Source organism: Coregonus lavaretus (genome assembly GCF_964263955.1).
Source record: "Coregonus lavaretus genome assembly, contig: HAP1_SCAFFOLD_483, whole genome shotgun sequence".
Taxonomy (NCBI): domain Eukaryota; kingdom Metazoa; phylum Chordata; class Actinopteri; order Salmoniformes; family Salmonidae; genus Coregonus; species Coregonus lavaretus.
The window spans coordinates 284134-304188 of record NW_028160694.1 but is presented as its reverse complement, the minus strand read 5'-3'; the positions used below and the strand labels follow the sequence as shown (position 1 = coordinate 304188).

The 20055-nt window shown below is 44.0% G+C and overlaps 1 protein-coding gene across 1 annotated transcript in view; it reads right to left on the bottom strand.

Annotated features, from left to right (window-relative positions):
* Positions 1-20055, bottom strand: part of LOC311121542 (NACHT, LRR and PYD domains-containing protein 3-like) — a 220119-nt gene that overhangs the window by 6681 nt on the left and 193383 nt on the right. The window contains exon 8 of the mRNA XM_084196023.1: positions 6106-6279. Coding sequence (XP_084052149.1) covers positions 6106-6279 — 174 coding nt within the window. The remainder of the gene's footprint in view (positions 1-6105; positions 6280-20055) is intronic.

Genomic DNA, 20055 nt, shown 5'->3' with positions numbered 1-20055 from the left:
TTCGTTGTGTTTGGGATCATTGTCATGCTGAAAGACCCAGCCACGTTTCATCTTCAATGCCTTTGCTGATGGAAGGAGGTTTCACTCAAAATCTCACGATACATGGCCTCATTCATTCTTTCCTTTACACAGATCAGTCGTCCTGGTCCCTTTGCAGAAAAACAGCCCCAAAGCATGATGTTTCCACGCCCATGCTTCACAGTAGGTATGGTGTTCTTTGGATGCAACTCAGCATTCTTTGTCCTCCAAACACGACGAGTTGAGTTTTTACCAAAAAGTTATATTTTGGTTTCATCTGACCATATGACATTCTCCCAATCCTCTTCTGGATCATCCAAATGCACTCTAGCAAACTTCAGACGGGCCTGGACATGTACTGGCTTAAGCAGGGGGACACGTCTGGCACTGCAGGATTTGAGTCCCTGGCGGCGTAGTGTGTTACTGATGGTAGGCTTTGTTACTTTGGTCCCAGCTCTCTGCAGGTCATTCACTAGGTCCCCCCGTGTGGTTCTGGGATTTTTTCTCACCGTTCTTGTGATCATTTTGACCCCAGGGGGTGAGATCTTGCGTGGAGCCCCAGATCGAGGGAGATTATCAGTGGTCTTGTATGTCTTCCATTTCCTAATAATTGCTCCCACAGTTGATTTCTTCAAACCAAGCTGCTTACCTATTGCAGATTCAGTCTTCCCAGCCTGTTGCAGGTCTACAATTTTGTTTCTGGTGTCCTTTGACAGCTCTTTGGTCTTGGCCATAGTGGAGTTTGGAGTGTGACTGTTTGAGGTTGTGGACAGGTGTCTTTTATACTGATAACAAGTTCAAACAGGTGCCATTAATACAGGTAACGAGTGGAGTACAGAGGAGCCTCTTAAAGAAGAAGTTACAGGTCTGTGAGAGCCAGACATCTTGCTTGTTTGTAGGTGACCAAATACTTATTTTCCACCATAATTTGCAAATAAATTCATTAAAAATTCTACAATGTGATTTTCTGGATTTTTTTCTCTCAATTTTCTGTCATAGTTGACGTGTACCTATGATGAAAATTACAGGCCTCTCTCATCTTTTTAAGTGGGAGAACTTGCACAATTGGTGGCTGACTAAATAATTTTTTCCCCACTGTAAATGGCGATCCCGGCAGTACTTGAAAACAGGGACCAGAGACGGTGGACTTCTGCGGCTATGAAACGTCTTGGACGGACCATACAAACAAAGCGGCCGCTTAAAAAAGGTAAGCCAAGTTCTTACTTATATAGTATAAAGTTTGTGTGGTTCGGTCCGGGGCCCAGCTTCAGCTGCAGAATACCAAGTAGGTCTCTCCAAATTTAAGAACCAGAAAATTAGAAACTGGGAGCTTTTGAATTTAAAATGATGGAGGGATAAAAATCCTTGAGAGTTGCAATAAGTAGAAAATAGTTTAAGTAAGAGTAGATCTGCTCGGTCCGAGCGGGTGGATGGTCTGCTTGGGTTGGTGTGGTTCATTCATTGTGGTTGGGTGGGGTGAGTTATCTGTTTCATTTGGGTTGATCATTTGGTCAGTATGAATGCATCCGTTTGAATAATTCGACTGTTTTGTCTGACGCATCTTGTACCCGTCGATGTCACTCGGTTGGCCGTCTGAGCCGTTTGTTCAAATCAATTGATTCATTTGTTCATCCTGCTGGTCATTCTGTTTAATCCATTGTGATTCAATTGGTTGTGGTCAAGTTGGATGATTCATCTGTTTCATTCAGGTTACTCATCTGGAAAGTCTGACCGATCAATTTGATTCGAATGCTCGATTCGTGCATTCAATCATCGAGGTCACTCGGCTGCTCATCTGATGCATCTGTTCGATTCGGTCAATTCATTTCATTCATTTCGCTGATCATTCTGTCTGGGTCATTTCGGCATGGGCGGCTGTCAATCTGTTTGAACGATCAGAGAATAAATAGGTAGAAGCCCTACAGATACCGCTCTAGACGTGTCGGGGAAGTGAATCGTTTGGAGGACTGCTTAGGTAGGCAGAAATCCTGTGTAATATCGCTTTTTCTGTGTCGAGGAAGTGAATCAGAAAAAGGGCCACATTTACAGGTCGCTTAGGAAAGCGTAGGATAGGTAGAAGTCCAGTGAAGGTGTGTCGAGGAAGTGAATCACCTAGAGGGCTATATAGATAGATAACAATCATGTATAAAACTGTTTTTCTTGTGTCGAGGAAGTGAATCAAGATAGGGGTTGTATTTACAGGTAACTTAGAAAAGTGCATGAAAGAGTGAGAGTGCAAGTGAGTGTGGAAGTCTCTGTCCTTGATGGAGAAAGGTCTGGACCGTTGCTTAAGTGTAACCTGGTAGAAAGGACGCACCCGGTCTCACACCAAAAGAGGAAGAGTGAATAGTGTGTGGATGCCCATTGAAGTACTAGGGGTAGAAACACACATACAGCTAACTGGTTTAAAGTTAAGAAAAACACGAGCAAGGGAAAGATGCATGAGGTGTTCGACACAAAAGAAAAGTGGACATCAGGAGATATTATATTATTATTATATAAGAGATTGTCAAATGCACATTAATAACAAATAAGTTCTGACCAAAAATAATCAAAGAAGCACGAAGAGTTTAACAATAAAAGCGAATACTAATATAAAAGGACGGGGAGAAAAAGATCAAAGGGGTTGATGATATGACGTCGACACATTGAATTTCGGTCAAGCTTTTAGGGGATCATTTGTTGGGAAATTTAGGAGTAATATAGGATTATGGTAAAATTAACCATAGTAGAATGTCAAATAATATTGATTGTATGTTGGTAAAAAGCGTTGTGTGAATGTGGTATGGTAAAATTAACTTGCGGCAATAAAGAATCATTAGAAATACGAATGCGGTGGTTGATATGAATAATACATGTGTATAATAATGTCATATAATAAATTATGATATATAATAGAATATTAAGGAGGGGTAAATAGAGCTCGATGTTATCTTAGAGAGTAGTGGAAAAGTCAGTGTTTTATGGACAGGAAGGCCAGTGTCTGGGAAATTACAGTCAATTTTTTGGGGTTCCGCTGGTAAAATGTAGAAGTCATTTGTGTCGATTAAGAATGGTTAAAAACACCACAAAGGGATTATTTGATGTAAGTACCTTAGAAGTATCTAACGTTATGTATTAACTTGCTCACCCAAACGTAGACGTACATCATGGATGGGAAAGTAATTAATATGGGTTCTAATTTGTACCGTTGTTGGATCATGTGATAAGGTTTAATGAATAATCGGACCATAAGTAATGTTGTTATAGACGTAATGTATTATATAGTAAAAAGCCAATTTAGGGTTTACATTATGGAATTTCATTATGTCCTTTCATTATGTCGCAAGGGAAACATAATCCGTTTTATTAAGATCGCCAGATCTATTTCCAAATCAATGAATGTGGATTTCACTCGTTGACTGCTCATTTATTCATTTTGAGCACGTGTGAGAACTTTGCAAAGAAACACTTGAAAGATTTTTTTTACGGCTATTTTCTGGTAATTGTGTCATTATTATGTACCAGAGGTTAAGACTACAAACCATTGTAGTTGGGCTATTTGTGGGACTTATTGTCCTTTCAAAAGGCATTGGTTCCATGGTACTGACTAAAATCTGTATTTGTGAGTGTAATTCAACTGATGCTTGAGCGGATAATACAAAGTGTTTGGTATTACTTCTAGCCTACTTCGAAAGGATATTTACCTAGATCTGATGTATTCTAATAATGTAAGGTTGGTGATAAACTGAACCAAATTTGACGTTTTCCTACAGCAATTTAGGATGGTTAACGGTGTTACGTTAGTTTTTAACCCTACGATGGAGGTCGGTGGAGGGAACGCTGTTTGAGAAGGGGTTTTATTTGGTCTGTTAGTAACAAATGGAAGAGTTTCCATGGTTTTTGTCTGTGGGTGTTCGCCATTGGGATTCGCTGTAACGTGAGAGTGCTGTAGGGAATTTTATGTTACGTTAGGTGTACAAGGATCAATGGTTTCTGTGGAGAAGGAAGTCATAAAGGGTTGAATGTTTGGTGTGAAAGCTAGCTAGTTAGTGGTGCGTACTAGTGACGTGTAGAGTAGTGACGTAACTTGCTATGCGACGTGGAAGTCGTTGTTTAACTTTACATTTACGTCATTTGGTGGATGCTCTTGTCCAGAGCAAAATGCAGTTAGTGAGTTCATGCATTATTTTTTTCTTACTGGTCCTCCGTGGGAATCGAACCCACAGACATGGCGTTGCAAGCGCAAGGCTATACCAACTGAGCTACACAAGGTCTTGCTCTGAAAGGGCTGCGGATGTGTATGGTGTTTAGATGGTGAATGTTGTCGATGTGTGTAGAGGGTTCCTGGTTCAAACCCAGGGAGGGAAAGAAAATAAAAACGTTTACAGTGATGAATGACCTGGATAACGAGGTTGAATTGATGGTATTAACAACACCTGGCGGATAGTATAACATATTACATTTACATCATTTAGCAGACGCTCTTATCCAGAGCGATTTACAGTTATTGAGTGCATACATTATTTATTTTTTCATACGTTGCATCGATGTGAATATATGTTTTGTTTGTTTCGACTATAATTTAAGAATAAGTTGTCAATATGTTAAAGTACCGTTAGATGGAAAGTTAGCGGTAGAGTATGATAGATATAGAGAGGGTTTTCTGTGTTACAAAGTAAGTAAGTTAATTGGGCGATGAGACATGTTGAGTTGATGTTGTATTGGATTGTTTAATACGACCGGTATTAAAATAATTATTTAGATTTAGGTGAAGGAAAATATATTATTACGTAGTAGTGGTTTGTGGTTATAATTTCTAATGACATGATTTCGTAAGATGGTGAAAGGAAGTAGTGATAGATGGGCTGTATTTACATATGAAGGACGAATTGCGATAATGTGGAGCACATGTCTAGAGAGTGGAATATGGAACGTTCTTTGACAATTGTATTAGTATTATTAAATTCTGTAGTTTGTTTAAACAACAATGAGTTATGCACCCTTACACCCTCACACCGTCCCCCCCTACTCACAAGGCAGGCAATACGCTTGACCTCATCTTTACTAGATGCTGTTCTTCTACTAATCTCACTGCAACTCCCCTCCAAGTCTCCGACCACTACTTAGAATCCTTTTCTCTCTCGCTCTCCTCCAACACTACTCACTCTGCCCCTGCTCAGATGGTAATGTGCCGTCGCAACCTTCGCTCTCTCTCTCCCGCTACTTTCTCCTCTTCCATGCTATCATCTCTTCCCTCTGCTCAATCTTCCTCCAGCTCCAGTTTCTTGAGAGATATTTTTAAAGTTAACCACTTTCGAGTCAAATATTTCTACCACAATAACAGGTTTCTAAACACTACTAAATTAATCCTGATGATGCCTTGATTAATACAAATCATAAATCAATCATGGAAAATGATGAGTGAGAAAGTTACAGAGGCTACAACAAAACATGCTAACCTCTCACCATTACCAATAACAGAGGGGGTATGATCTTTTTGCCTCTGTAACTTTCTCATTCATCATTATTCATGATTTATTAATGATTATTCTGAATCATGGTAGCAACCACATGAATGTAGAAGTGTTCAGAAACATCTGCTATTCTTACTTACAATACAAGTGACTTCAAAATGACAGGACATTATTCACCATTCAGTTTCTATTAGAAAAACATAATCTAAAACAAAACCAAGACAAACTTCAAATGTATTCAACAAGTTTGTAGAGTCACAAGCTTGATGTAATCACTACAGGCAAGGAATACGAGACCAAATACTAAACATATGACTACGTCAATACAATATCAGTGAATTTGTCCAAATAAATAAGACTTCTTAAAATGGGAGAACTAGATACATAAAGTGCTTTCATATCTAAACGGTAAAACAGATATGTATGAATACCTTTAAATAAAAGGTGACATTCTGTACTGTTGCCTAATATGAAACATTATATCTCAAATCCAAAATGATGGAGTACAGCGCCAAATTTAAAACTGTAAGCTTCACTGTCCAAACACATATGGTGTGGACTATGTGTGCCTGGTAAACACGTGGATCTGGTGAACAGTTATCACTTGTTGACCAAACACAGGAATACTGACCTCAGAGTCTCCAGTTTACAGTGGGGATTCCCCAGTCCAGCAGAGAGCAGCTTCACTCCTGAATCCTTCAGGTCATTGTTACTCAGGTCCAGCTCTCTCAGGTGTGAGGGGTTTGACTTCAGAGCTGAGACCAGAGAAGCACAGCCTTTCTCTGTGACTAAACAGCCTGACAGCCTAACAAAGAGATCATCATGATTTCACAAACACACTGTTAATTTAACCAGTAGTGTAGAAGAACAATGGTATATGCATTTGGTTAATTCTCTCAAACAACATATACAGTGAATGGAAAAAGTATTTGATCCCCTGCTGATTTTGTACGTTTGCCCACTGACAAAGACATGATCAGTCTATAATTTAAATGTTAGGTTTATTTGAACAGTGAGAGACAGAATAACAACAAAAAAATCCAGAAAAACGCATGTCAAAAATGTTATAAATTGATTTGCATTTTAATGAGGGAAATAAGTATTTGACCCCTCTGCAAAACATGACTTAGTAATTGGTGGCAAAACCCTTGTTGGCAATCACAGAGGTCAGACGTTTCTTGTAGTTGGCCACCAGGTTTGCACACATCTCAGGAGGGATTTTGTTCCACTCCTCTTTGCAGATCTTCTCCAAGTAATTAAGGTTTCGAGGCTGACGTTTGGCAACTCGAACCTTCAGCTCCCTCCACAGATTTTCTATGGGATTAAGGTCTGGAGACTGGCTAGGCCACTCCAGGACCTTAATGTGCTTCTTCTTGAGCCACTCCTTTGTTGCCTTGGCCGTGTGTTTTGGGTCATTGTCATGCTGGAATACCCATCCACGACCCATTTTCAATGCCCTGGCTTTTGGAAGGAGGTTCTCACCCAAGATTTGAATGTACATGGCCCCGTCCATCGTCCCTTAGATGCGGTGAAGTTGTCCTGTCCCCTTAGCAGAAAAACACCCCCAAAGCATAATGTTTCCACCTCCATGTTTGACGGTGGGGATGGTGTTCTTGGGGTCATAGGCAGCATTCCTCCTCCTCCAAACACGGCGATTTGAGTTGATGCCAAAGAGCTCGATTTTGGTCTCATCTGACCACAACACTTTCACCCAGTTCTCCTCTGAATCATTCAGATGTTCATTGGCAAACTTCAGACGGCCCTGTATATGTGCTTTCTTGAGCAGGGGGACCTTGCGGGCGCTGCAGGATTTCAGTCCTTCACGGCATAGTACGTTACCAATTGTTTTCTTTGTGACTATGGTCCCAGCTGCCTTGAGATCATTGACAAGATCCTCCCCCGTGTAGTTCTGGGTTGATTCCTCACCGTTCTCATGATCATTGCAACTCCACGAGGTGAGATCTTGCATGGAGCCCCAAGCCGAGGGAGATTGACAGTTCTTTTGTGTTTCTTCCATTTGCAAATAATCGCACCAACTGTTGTCACCTTCTCACCAAGCTGCTTGGCGATGGTCTTGTAGCCCATTCCAGCCTTGTGTAGGTCTACAATCTTGTCCCTGACAACCTTGGAGAGCTCTTTGGTCTTGGCCATGGTGGAGAGTTTGGAATCTGATTGATTGAATGCTTCTGTGGACAGGTGTCTTTTATACAGGTAACAAGCTGAAATTAGGAGCACTCCCTTTAAGAGTGTGCTCCTAATCTCAGCTCGTTACTTGTATAAAGACACCTGGGAGCCAGAAATCTTTCTGATTGATTTATGTCTGATCGTCGTCGGGTGAGGTTGTGTCTCTCTCTGGAGGGAGGTAAGCTTGGCTTATATGGCTTATATGGTGTCAAGTAAAGCTTAAACCATGTGTTGAGACGTAGTTAGGTATTGTAGGTAGTTATCGTAGGTTATTGTAGTTATCGTAGGTTATTGTAGGTAATTATTGTAGGTAAGTATTGTATTCGGCTGAGCCCGGTGAAGCACGAGGCTAGCTAACCCACCACCTGGACTAGCTAGCGGGTAGCTACTGGTAACTATTAGCAACTGTGGATAGTTGTTTCACGCTTGAGAGTACCTGTAATTATGCCAGCTAGCTGCCTACCATTCAGCTGTTTTTCTAACCTCATTGTCTGAAACATTGGCGTTAGGTATTTAGTAGCTACTGTCTGAATCCTCCTCCCCCTCCCCCCTCCTCCCTCTCTGTGGATGACTTCGTCAACCATTTTGAAAAGAAGATTGACGACATCTGATCATCGTTCGTTAAGTCAAATGATACCACTGGTCCTGCTCACACTGCCCTACCCTATGCTTTGACTTCTTTCTCCCCTCTCTCTCCAGATGAAATCTTGCGACTTGTGACGGCCGGCCGCCCAACAACCTGCCCGCTTGACCCTATCCACTCCTCTCTTCTCCAGACCATTTCTGGAGACCTTCTCCCTTACCTCACCTCGCTCATCAACTCATCATTGACCGCTGGCTTTGTCCCTTCCGTCTTCAAGAGAGCGAGAGTTGCACCCCTTCTCAAAAAACCTACACTCGATCCCTCCGATGTCAACAACTACAGACCAGTATCCCTTCTTTCATTTCTCTCCAAAACTCTTGAGCGTGCCGTCTTTAGCCAACTCTCTTGCTATCTCTCTCAGAATGACCTTCTTGATCCAAACCAGTCAGGTTTCAAGACTGGTCATTCAACTGAGACTGCTCTTCTCTGTGTCACGGAGGCTCTCCGCACTGCTAAAGCTAACTCTCTCTCCTCTGCTCTCGTCCTTCTAGAACTATCTGCTGCCTTTGATACTGTGAACCATCAGATCCTCCTCTCCACCCTCTCCGAGTTGGGCATCTCCGGCGCGGCTCACTCTTGGATTGCGTCCTACCTGACAGGTCGCTCCTACCAGGTGGCGTGGCGAGAATCTGTCTCCGCACCACGTGCTCTCACCACTGGTGTCCCCCAGGGCTCAGTTCTAGGCCCTCTCCTATTCTCGCTATACACCAAGTCACTTGGCTCTGTCATATCCTCACATGGCCTCTCCTATCATTGCTACGCAGACGACACACAATTAATCTTCTCCTTTCCCCCTTCTGATAACCAGGTGGTGAATCGCATCTCTGCATGACTGGCAGACATATCAGTGTGGATGACGGATCACCACCTCAAGCTGAACCTCGGCAAGACGGAGCTGCTCTTCCTCCCGGGGAAGGACTGCCCGTTCCATGATCTCGCCATCACGGTTGACAACTCCGTTGTGTCCTCCTCCCAGAGTGCAAAGAGCCTTGGCGTGACCCTGGACAACACCCTGTCGTTCTCCGCTAACATCAAGGCGGTGACCCGATCCTGTAGGTTCATGCTCTACAACATTCACAGAGTACGACCCTGCCTTACACAGGAAGCGGCACAGGTCCTAATCCAGGCACTTGTCATCTCCCGTCTGGATTACTCCAACTCACTGTTGGCTGGGCTCCTTGCCTGTGCCATTAAACCCCTACAACTCATCCAGAACGCCGCAGCCCGTCTGGTGTTCTACCTTCCCAAGTTCTCTCACATCACCCCGCTCCTCCGCACACTCCACTGGCTTCCAGTTGAAGCTCGCATCTGCTACAAGACCATGGTGCTTGCCTACCGAGCTGTGAGGGGAACGGCACCTCCGTACCTTCAGGCTCTGATCAGTCCCTACACCCAAACGAGGGCATTGCGTTCATCCACCTCTGGCCTGCTGGCCCCCCTACCTCTGCGGAAGCACAGTTTCTGCTCAGCCCAGTCAAAACTGTTCGCTGCTCTGGCACCCCAATGGTGGAACAAGCTCCCTCACGACGCCAGGACAGCGGAGTCACTCACCACCTTCCGGAGACACTTGAAACCCCACCTCTTTAAGGAATACCTGGGATAGGATAAAGTAATCCTTCTACCCCCCCTTACCCCACCCCCCCAAAAAATTAAAAAATTAAATTAAATAAAACATTTGTAAAGTGCTTGTTCCACTGGCTATCATAAGGTGAATGCACCAATTTGTAAGTCGCTCTGGATAAGAGCGTCTGCTAAATGCCGAAAATGTAAATGTAAAATGTAAATGTGAGAGGGGGTCAAATACTTATTTCCCTCATTAAAATGCAAATCAATTTATAACATTTTTGACATGCGTTTTTCTAGATTTTTTTGTTGTTATTCTGTCTCTAACTGTTCAAATAAACCTACCTTTAAAATTATAGACTGATCATTTCTTTGTCAGTGGGCAAACTTACAAATTCAGCAGGGGATCAAATACTTTTTTCCCTCACTGTATATTCATCTTCCGTCTCCTATAATTGTATGGTCATAATGTTATACTAATGTGGAAATCAATGCATTTATTCAATATGTGTTTCAATATAATATATTATAAATATTATAATACATATTTTACTCTAAACATAATATTTATTCCTGATGATTAGTTCTTATATGTCATTTGATGTACTCACAGAGCAGCTCTGGAGGCTTTGACCACTGGCAGCATCCTCAGAAGACCTTCCTCTGATCTGGAGTATTTCTTCAGGTCAAACACATCCAGCTCCTTTTCTGAAGTCAGCAACACAAAGACCAGAGCTGACCACTGTGCAGGTGACAGTTCGGCTTCTGAGAGACTTCCTGATCTCAGGTAGCTTTGGATCTCCTCCACTAGAGAATGGTCATTCAGTTCATTCAGACAGTGGAACAGATTGATGCACCTCTCTGAAGAGGGATTCTCCCTGATCTTCTCCTTGATGTACTTGACTGTTTCTTCATGGCTCTGTGAGCTGCTTCTTGTCTTTGTCAGTAGACCCCGTAAGTGCTTCTGATTGGACTCCATTGAGAGGCCCAGAAGGAAGCGGAGGAACAGGTCCAGGTTTCCTGTCTCACTTTGTAAGGCTTTATCCACAGCACTTTTGTAGAAAGTAACTTCAGTAACTTGCGGTTCGGCCATTAGATTCTCATTGTTGTTGATGAATGAGAGGAACACATATACAGCAGCCAGAAACTCCTGAATGCTCAGATGCACGAAGCAGTACACTTTGTCCTGGTACAGCCCACATTCCTCTTTAAAGAGCTGTGTGCACAATCCTGAGTACACTGAGGCTTCATTAACATCAATGCCAGCCTCTTTCAGGTCTTCTTCATAGAAAATTAGATTGCCCTTCACAAGCTGTTGAAAAGCCAGTTTTCCCAGTGACAGAATGCTCTCTTTATTCCAGTGTGGACCTGTCTCTTCTTTCCCAAGATACTTTTCATTCTTCTGTTTGGTATGAAACACCACAAGGTGTGTGTACATCTTAGTCAGAGTCTTGTGCATCTCTTCTCTGTTACGTTTCAACATGAGTTCAAGGACTGTTGCAGAAATCCAACAGAAGACTGGAATGTGGCACATGATGTGGAGGATCCTTGATGTCTTTATGTGTGAGATGATTCTGTTGGCCAGGTCCTCATCACTGAATCTCTTCCTGAAATACTCCTCCTTCTGTGGGTCATTGAACCCTCGTACCTCTGTCACCTGGTCAACACACCCTGAAGGGATCTTATTGGCTGCTGCAGGTCGGGTAGTTATCCAGATGAGAGCAGAGGGAAGCAGATTTCCCTTGATGAGATTTGTCAGCTGAACATCCACTGAGGTTGACTCTGTGACGTCACAACAGATCTTGTTCTTCTGGAAGTCTAGGGGTAGTCGGCACTCATCCAGACCATCAAAGATGAACAGAACTTTGTACTTGTCGTAGTTGGAGATTCTTGATTCTTTGGTTTCCATTGAGAAGTGATTGAGAAGTTCAATCAAAGTGAGTTTTTCACCTTTCATCAAATTCAGCTCCTGGAAAGGGAATGAAAATACAAATTGGACATCCTGATTTTCTTTTCCTTCAGCCCAGTCCAGAATGAACTTCTGCACAGAGACTGTTTTTCCAATGCCAGCGACTCCCTTTGTCAGCACAGATCTGATATGTTTGTCTTGTCCAGTTAAGGGTTTGAAGATGTCGTTACATTTGATTGCAGTCTCTGGTCTTGCTTGTTTCCTGGTTATTGTCTCAATCTGTCTCAGCTCATGTTCATTATTGACCTCTCCTGTTCCACCCTCTGTGATGTAGAGCTCTGTGTAGATCTTATTGAGAAGTGTTGGGTTTCCTTGTTTAGCGTTCCCTTCAAATACACATTGACACTTCTTCTTTAGATTCGATTTGAGTTCACGTTGGCAAATCACAGCAAGCTCATCTGAATCTAGAAATAACACAGAGGATATTAATATTACGTCTGTTTTAATGCCTACAGTCTTGTAGGACTGTTATAAAGTTTTAAATACAATTAATGTCTTATCTTAAGTGACTGTATAAATGTGTAAATGTTTTCATAATGCATTACACACTGGTGTGACTGATTATATTATTTTTGGTATGATCTCTCTCTCTCTCTCTCTCTCTCTCTCTCTCTCTCTCTCTCTCTCTCTCTCTCTCTCTCTCTCTCTCTCTCTCTCTCTCTCTCTCTCTCTCTCTCTCTCTCTCTCTCTCTCTCTCTCTCTCTCTCTCTCTCTCTCTCAATTAATCAACACAACACATCCCTGCTGCTACTTGATGAGGTCACTAGGTGTTGTGTTAAGGATGCTACAATATCATTTAGTTACACAGCTACTTTAGCTGTACTTTATCTACAGCTTTTAAATGTTCTAAAACAGCATTCAACATGAGGCAGACAGCTCTTACTTTTCTCCAGTGTGTCAGCAAGCTCCTTCTGGTTCATTTTCCTCAGGACGTGCAGTGTGATCTTCAGAGCCCCCTCTCTGGCACTGCTCTCCTGCTTCTCATCTTCAGCATCCACCACTTCCTTATCCTGCTTCTGACTCTCAAAGCCTTCTGGGAGTTCTGGACTAAGAATCCTCTTGAACCTCTTCAGCTCGTTCTTCACAAATGTCATAATATTCTCTTCAAGCAACTGAAATAAATCAAGTAAATAAGTTAAGCAAGAGACTAAATTCTTTCTCATTAACAAATGAATGAATGATTGACAGATCAACTTTACTTGAGGTAAACAAAAACAAATGTACATAACAAGACCACATACACTGAATATGGAGGCCAGGTCTGTTTGATGACTCTGGGAAGACTGACCACTGAGCATCTCTGACTCTGATCTCTCCTGTTGGTTTCTGTGGACAAAACATGAGATTACATCTCCTCATCCAGGGAGTGCACTCACACACACACACACACACACACACACACCCACACACACTTAGCCTATGGATTATGAAAACAACAAAAATAAATGGTAAAATGGGAGAGGAGAAATGACTAGAGACAGTGTTGTTTAACTCACTGACCATGACCCATGAGTTCTTCTTACCTTCGTTCAGTAGGAAAGGCTCCCTCTCTAAAGGATATAGGTTGACGCATAGACCAGTCATTCTTCATGGACACACAGCTGGGTACAGGGGAGGCTGGTCTCTCCTGCTTGATTGTACTTCAACACAACAGAGACAAACATTACGTCTCTCATCTACTCTGAGCTCAGATGGAGAAACAGGAAACATAAGAAGAGTTTCATTCTAAAACATCATTTTCAGAAATGTTGGTAAATTAGCTTTTATTGTTTAAAGACATTATGAAAGAGATTGGTGTGTTTTTTCACTTTCTAATCATGGCATGGGGTTGTTCAATGACAGACATGTATTTGTTTAAAATCCATCACTTGATGATTTCATTTCAGAGACAAATAATGTGTTTCATTTGTAAAATGCTATATATCTGCCTCACTCTCAGAGAAATCAGAAGTATTGCTAGGTTTTACACAGTAATACATGTAACAAATAACTACATTTGTAATAAAGAACTGTACACATGTACAACATTCAATACAGTAATATGAGATCTGTATGTAAAACATTTACATTTGACATTTTAGTCATTTAGCTGATGTTCCCAAAAGCATCTTTAGGCTAAGTTCATTGTTAGAATCTTCCTAGGAGCATCATAGATGCTTTTTAGCCCTTCCGCATGACTTTATACACAGAAGATCTCCAGTAAACATAGAATCACATGGTTTATCCGTCTCTTTGTGACCGCCGATAAATTCAGAACAAAGTTGAGTACAAATACAAAGTTGCAAATGTCTTTGCAATTGATTCAAACAAGGGACTTATACAAATTTGTTTCAAATGAAAATTGAGATGACTGCATTAAAATATAAACAGTAGGCTATAGTCCTATTTCAATCAAATTGAAATACATTTCATGTTCAATATATTGAGTTTTTTTGCTACTTGTAGACTACGGTCTGTAATTTCTCTCAATATATTTCATGATGTGTAGCCTAACATGTGTCCAATGATGTGCCAAATCTGTGATTTAGAATAAGCCGCCTCAATATTTGCAGCCGTAGGTGGTAATATCTCTCTAGGAGCTGATCCGTCATCAGTATTGCAAACTAATTATAATGTTAAGGAAAGATTTGAATGGAGAAAACTGATCCGAGAGCAGCGCTCCCTTTCTTTCGATCCTCTAAATAACGACATGCTCCAACAACGCACTTGGCGACCGTTCTCTCTGCGTGGTGCGTGGGAAATACATGTTACATCTTCAGCCGTTGTAGGAAAGATGCATCTTAAAACACTGGTAAGCCTAAATTCCATCGCTATCGGGAAACCGGGCCCAGAGTGACTTACAATACAGTTGCCATATTGTAGTCTATTCAAGCTTTAAAAAGGCTTCTAGAGTTTGTAATTTCCACAAAAATGTCAAACTTGATTTGCCCTAATGAAAAATTTACCGACCACTACAAAAAATGTTCATGAATTATAATGCACATAATAATTTACATTTCCTATTGCTGCAGGATTATTTTCCTGCTGTGAGAAACTGGGTCAAATTAAGATATGGCATCTGTAAGTGCATTCATCTTAAGATATCTAGGTGAGACAACCACATATCACAGTCAAATATACAGGATACGAACATTCCATTCCAGCTAAACAATGGATATATAGCATTTAGCCAAAAAAACATTTATTTTTATACACATCTCAAATCCATTAATAAAAAATCTGAGAACAGTAATATTGAAGGTACCCAGTAATATTGAAGGTACCCAAGGCAATAATTGCTGCTGCAAAAATTTGTGGATATAGCGTTTTGGAAATAAATGTAAGAATTCTTAAACAAAATTGTGTTTTGCCAGTAACCGAAAGGTCGCTGGTTCTAATCCCCGAGCCAACTTGGTGAAAAATCTGTCGATGTGCCCTTGAGCAAGGCACTTAACCCTAATTGCTCTTGTAAGTCACTCTGGATAAGAGCGTCTGCTAAATGACGTAAATGTATGTAAGATGAATTCTGCTGAAAAAAATTGTGGATATAGCGTTTTGGAAATAAACTTAAGAATTCTTAAACAAAATTGTCATCTCACCTCTTAGCTTTGGTGTCATGTCCCCCAGAGAGACTCCTTTTAGAGGCAGGGACCCCCTCCTCTCTCTTCCCAGAGAGACTCATTTTAGACCACTGACCCCTAAACAGAGATCCAGCATGTTGGTTGTGGTGAACACAGTGACAACTAATTCTAGAATGTCCATTGTTCTCTTTTATTCATGATCTCTTAGAAATAAAACATTAACTAACAGACATGTCCAAACAGTCAGGTGATTTAATGCAATTACTTTTTCTAGCCCAATGACTACTCAAAACCCACCAACAAGGCCTGACACCTAGGCCAAAACATAGCCTCTGATAGGCCTACATCTTATTTCAGACAGCCTCCAGTAGCCTGGGCAAGATGTAAGCTGAATGATTTAGCAGCTTGCTTAGTTCAAATTGACAGATTAATTTATTTAACATGAATAGCAAGACGATTTTGAGGTAGGAAGTGCTTCTGTTACCAAGTAACCTGCTGGAATAGGCTACTGAGAATGGGTGTGACACTCTGGCTCCGGGACTTTTGTATTTGAGCCAGGGTGTATTTTGTTTTGTTGGGTATTTGGGTGATTTTCTATGTTTGCAGTTCTGTGGGGTTAATTTCTAGGTTTGGTCAATGACTCCCAATCGGAGGTAACGAGTGTCAGCTGTCGGCTCGTTATCTCTGATTGGGAGCCATATTTAGCTGTATGTTTTCCTGTGGGAGTTGTGGGTTTTTGTTCCTTTTGGTCAGTGTACCGTGGACTTCATTGAGTCGTCTTTTGTTTGTAGTCCGATAACGTTTATTTAATAAAGTCATGTTTCTTGGACACGCTGCGCCTTGGTCATACTTGGACGACATAGACCCTCGTGACAGAAAAACCCACCATAAGAGGACCAAGCAGCGTGTCAAGCGGCAACAGGACCCAGCTCCAAAGGATTCTTGGACATGGGAGGAGATACTGGCTGGAAAGGGTCCTTGGGCACAACCGGGAGACTATCGCCGCCCTCGTGAAGAGCTGGAGGCAGCTAAAGCCGAGAGGAGGGGGTATGAGGAGGCAGCACGGAGTCAAGGCTGGAAGCCCGTGGGTACTACCCAAAAATGTCTTGGGGGGGGGGCTTAAAGGGAGTGTGGCGAAGTCAGGTAGGAGACCTGCGCCTACTCCTTGGACTTACCGTGGAGAGCGAGAGTACGGGCAGACACCGTGTTACGCAGTAGAGCGCATGGTGTCTCCTGTACGCAGGCATAGCCCGGTTCGGTACAGTCCAGCTCCACGTATCGGCCGGGTTAGAGTGAGCATTGAGCCAGATGTCATGAAGCCGGCCCAACGCATCCGGCTACCAGTGCGTCTTCTCGGGCCGGCGTACATGGCACCAGCCTTACGCATGGTGTTCCCGGTTCGCCCACATAGGCCGGTGCGGGTTATTCCACCTCCCCGTACTGGTCGGGCGACGGGGAGCATCAACCCGGGTAAGGTTGGGCAGGCTCAGTGCTCAAGGGGGCCAGTAAGCCTGCACGGTCCGGTATTTCCGGCGCCACCTCTCCGCTCCAGCCCAGTACCACCAGTGCCTACACCACGCACCAAGCCTCCTGTGTGTTCCCCGAGTCCTGTGCGTCCTGTTGCTGCTCTCCGCACTAGGCCTTATGTGCGTCCCCAGGGTCCAGCATGCCCTGTTCCGGCTCTCCGCACTAGGCCTTATGTGCGTCCCCAGGGTCCAGCATGCCCTGTTGCTTCTCCCCGCACTAGGCCTTATGTGCGTCCCCAGGGTCCAGCATGCCCTGTTCCGGCTCTCCGCACTAGGCCTTATGTGCGTCCCCAGGGTCCAGCATGCCCTGTTGCTTCTCCCCGCACTAGCCCTGAGATGCGTGTCCTCAGCCCGGTACCTCCAGTTCCGGCACCACGCACCAGGCCTATGGTGCGCCTCAGACGGCCAGAGTCTGCCGTCTGCCCAACGGGGCCTGAACTGCCCGTCTGCCCAAAGGCGCTTAAGCCGCCCGTCTGCCATGAGCCTTCAAAGCCGTCCGCCAGACCGGAGCCGCTAGAGCCTTCTGCCAGACAGGATCAGCCAGAGCCTTCCGCCAGACCGGATCAGCCAGAGCCTTCCGCCAGACAGGATCAGCCAGAGCCTTCCGCCAGCCATGAGCAGCCAGATCCGTCAGCCGGCCATGAGCAGCCAGATCCGTCAGCCAGCCATGAGCAGCCAGATCCTTCAGCCAGCCATGAGCAGCCAGATCCGTCGGCCAGCCATGAGCAGCCAGATCCGTCGGCCAGCCATGAGCAGCCAGATCCGTCAGCCAGCCATGAGCAGCCAGATCCGTCAGCCAGCCATGAGCAGCCAGATCCTTCAGCCAGCCATGAGCCGTCCAGCCAGGATCCGCCAGAGCCGTCCAGCCAGGATCCGCCAGAGCCAGCCAGCCAGGATCCGCCATTGAGTCCGGTGCTGTCCCTTAGCCCGGTGCTGCCCCTTATCCTGGTGCTGCCCCTTAGTCCGGTACTGCCCCTTAGTCCGGTGCTGCCCCTTTGTCCGGTGCTGCCCGTTAGTCCGGTGCCGCCCCTTAATCCAGTGGGGTTTAGTTGGGGGGTGGTCATGTGGAGGAGGCTACGGAAGCGGATAGTGACTAAGGTGGGGTGGGGACCACGACCAGGGCCAGAACCGCCACCGTGGACAGACGCCCACCCAGACCCTCCCCTAGACTGTATGCTAGTGCGCCCGGAGTGCGCACCTTTAGGGGGGGGGTACTGTGACACTCTGGCTCCGGGACTTTTGTATTTGAGCCAGGGTGTATTTTGTTTTGTTGGGTATTTGGGTGATTTTCTATCTTTGCAGTTCTGTGGGGTTAATTTCTAGGTTTGGTCAATGACTCCCAATCGGAGGTAACGAGTGTCAGCTGTCGGCTCGTTATCTCTGATTGGGAGACATATTTAGCTGTATGTTTTCCTGTGGGAGTTGTGGGTTTTTGTTCCTTTTGGTCAGTGTACCGTGGACTTCATTGAGTCGTCTTTTGTTTGTAGTCCGATAACGTTTATTTAATAAAGTCATGTTTCTTGGACACGCTGCGCCTTGGTCATACTTGGACGACATAGACCCTCGTGACAATGGGGTCATAATTTCAATCAATGAATCAAATATTAATAATATGGATATGAACTGAATAGGCCTATGCTTGTCAACAACAGCCAGGTTATTTTTATTTTTTTACCTGTAGCTCTCTCTCGCTCTCGCTCTCGCTCTCGCTCTCGCTCTCGCTCTCGCTCTCTCTCTCTGACTTTATACACAGAAGATCTCCAGTAAACATAGAATCACATGGTTTATCCGTCTCTTTGTGACCGCCGATAAATTCAGAACAAAGTTGAGTACAAATACAAAGTTGCAAATGTCTTTGCAATTGATTCAAACAAGGGACTTATACAAATTTGTTTCAAATGAAAATCGAGATGACTGCATTAAAATATAAACAGTAGGCTATAGTCCTATTTCAATCAAATTGAAATACATTTCATGTTCAATATATTGAGTTTTTTGCTACTTGTAGACTACGGTCTGTAATTTCTCTCAATATATTTCATGATGTGTAGCCTAACATGTGTCCAATGATGTGCCAAATCTGTGATTTAGAATAAGCCGCCTCAATATTTGCAGCCGTAGGTGGTAATATCTCTCTAGGAGCTGATCTGTCATCAGTATTGTGAACTAATTATAATGTTAAGGAAAGATTTGAATGGAGATAACTGATCCAAGAGCAGCGCTCCCTTTCTTTCGATCCTCTAAATAACGACATGCTCCAACAACGCACTTGTCACGGTTTCGGCCGAGGCTGCCTCTCTCCCTTGTTCGGGCAGGTTTCGGCGTTCGTCGTCTCCGGAATTCTAGCTGCCACCGCTGTATGTTTCATGTTCGTTTGCTTTTGTCTGTTTGTTTCCACACCTGTTTCTGTTTTGGCGTAATTAGTGTCCTATAAGATTCTCGTTGTGTTTGTCTAGTGTTGTGTGTAATTATTTTCCGTCAGTTGTGTGTATTGCTCGGTTGAGCTCCTCTCCACTGCGCTGGAGTATTATCGCACCTGTTTGTGCGCGGTTACATTTTGTCGCACCTGTTTGTGCGCGGTTACATTTTGTCGCACCTGTTTGTGCGCTGTTTCTTTTCGCCGTTGTGCGTAATTTTCGCCTTCGGGCCTAGTTGTCCTTTTTGCCTATGTATGGGCAGTAATACAAGTGATTGGAATATCGTTCTGAGTCCTGCGTTTGATTCCACCATTGCACCTACAGCACGCCCTGACAGAATTACACACCATCTATGGAATCAGCAGGAGCCGAAGCAGCCCAGACGAGACTGGAGGCCCAGGTTCGGGACCAACAAGATCAGCTCCTGCAGATGGGGACCGCCCTGCAGGAGGTGATTTCCACCCTCCGAGGCTGGGGTACGCCTACACCGCCTCCCGCCCTGCCAGCACCATCGGCCAGCCCGCCCATTCCAGCGCCGGAACCTCGAGGAGTCCGACTATCTCTCCCGAGGGCCTACGACGGAACCGCGGCTGGGTGTCAGGGATTCCTACTCCAGGTGGAGCTATACCTGGCCACAGTGCACCCGGCACCTTCAGGGCATGAGAGCGTGTCCGCCCTGATCTCCTGCCTGGCCGGAAAAGCGTTGGAGTGGGCCAACG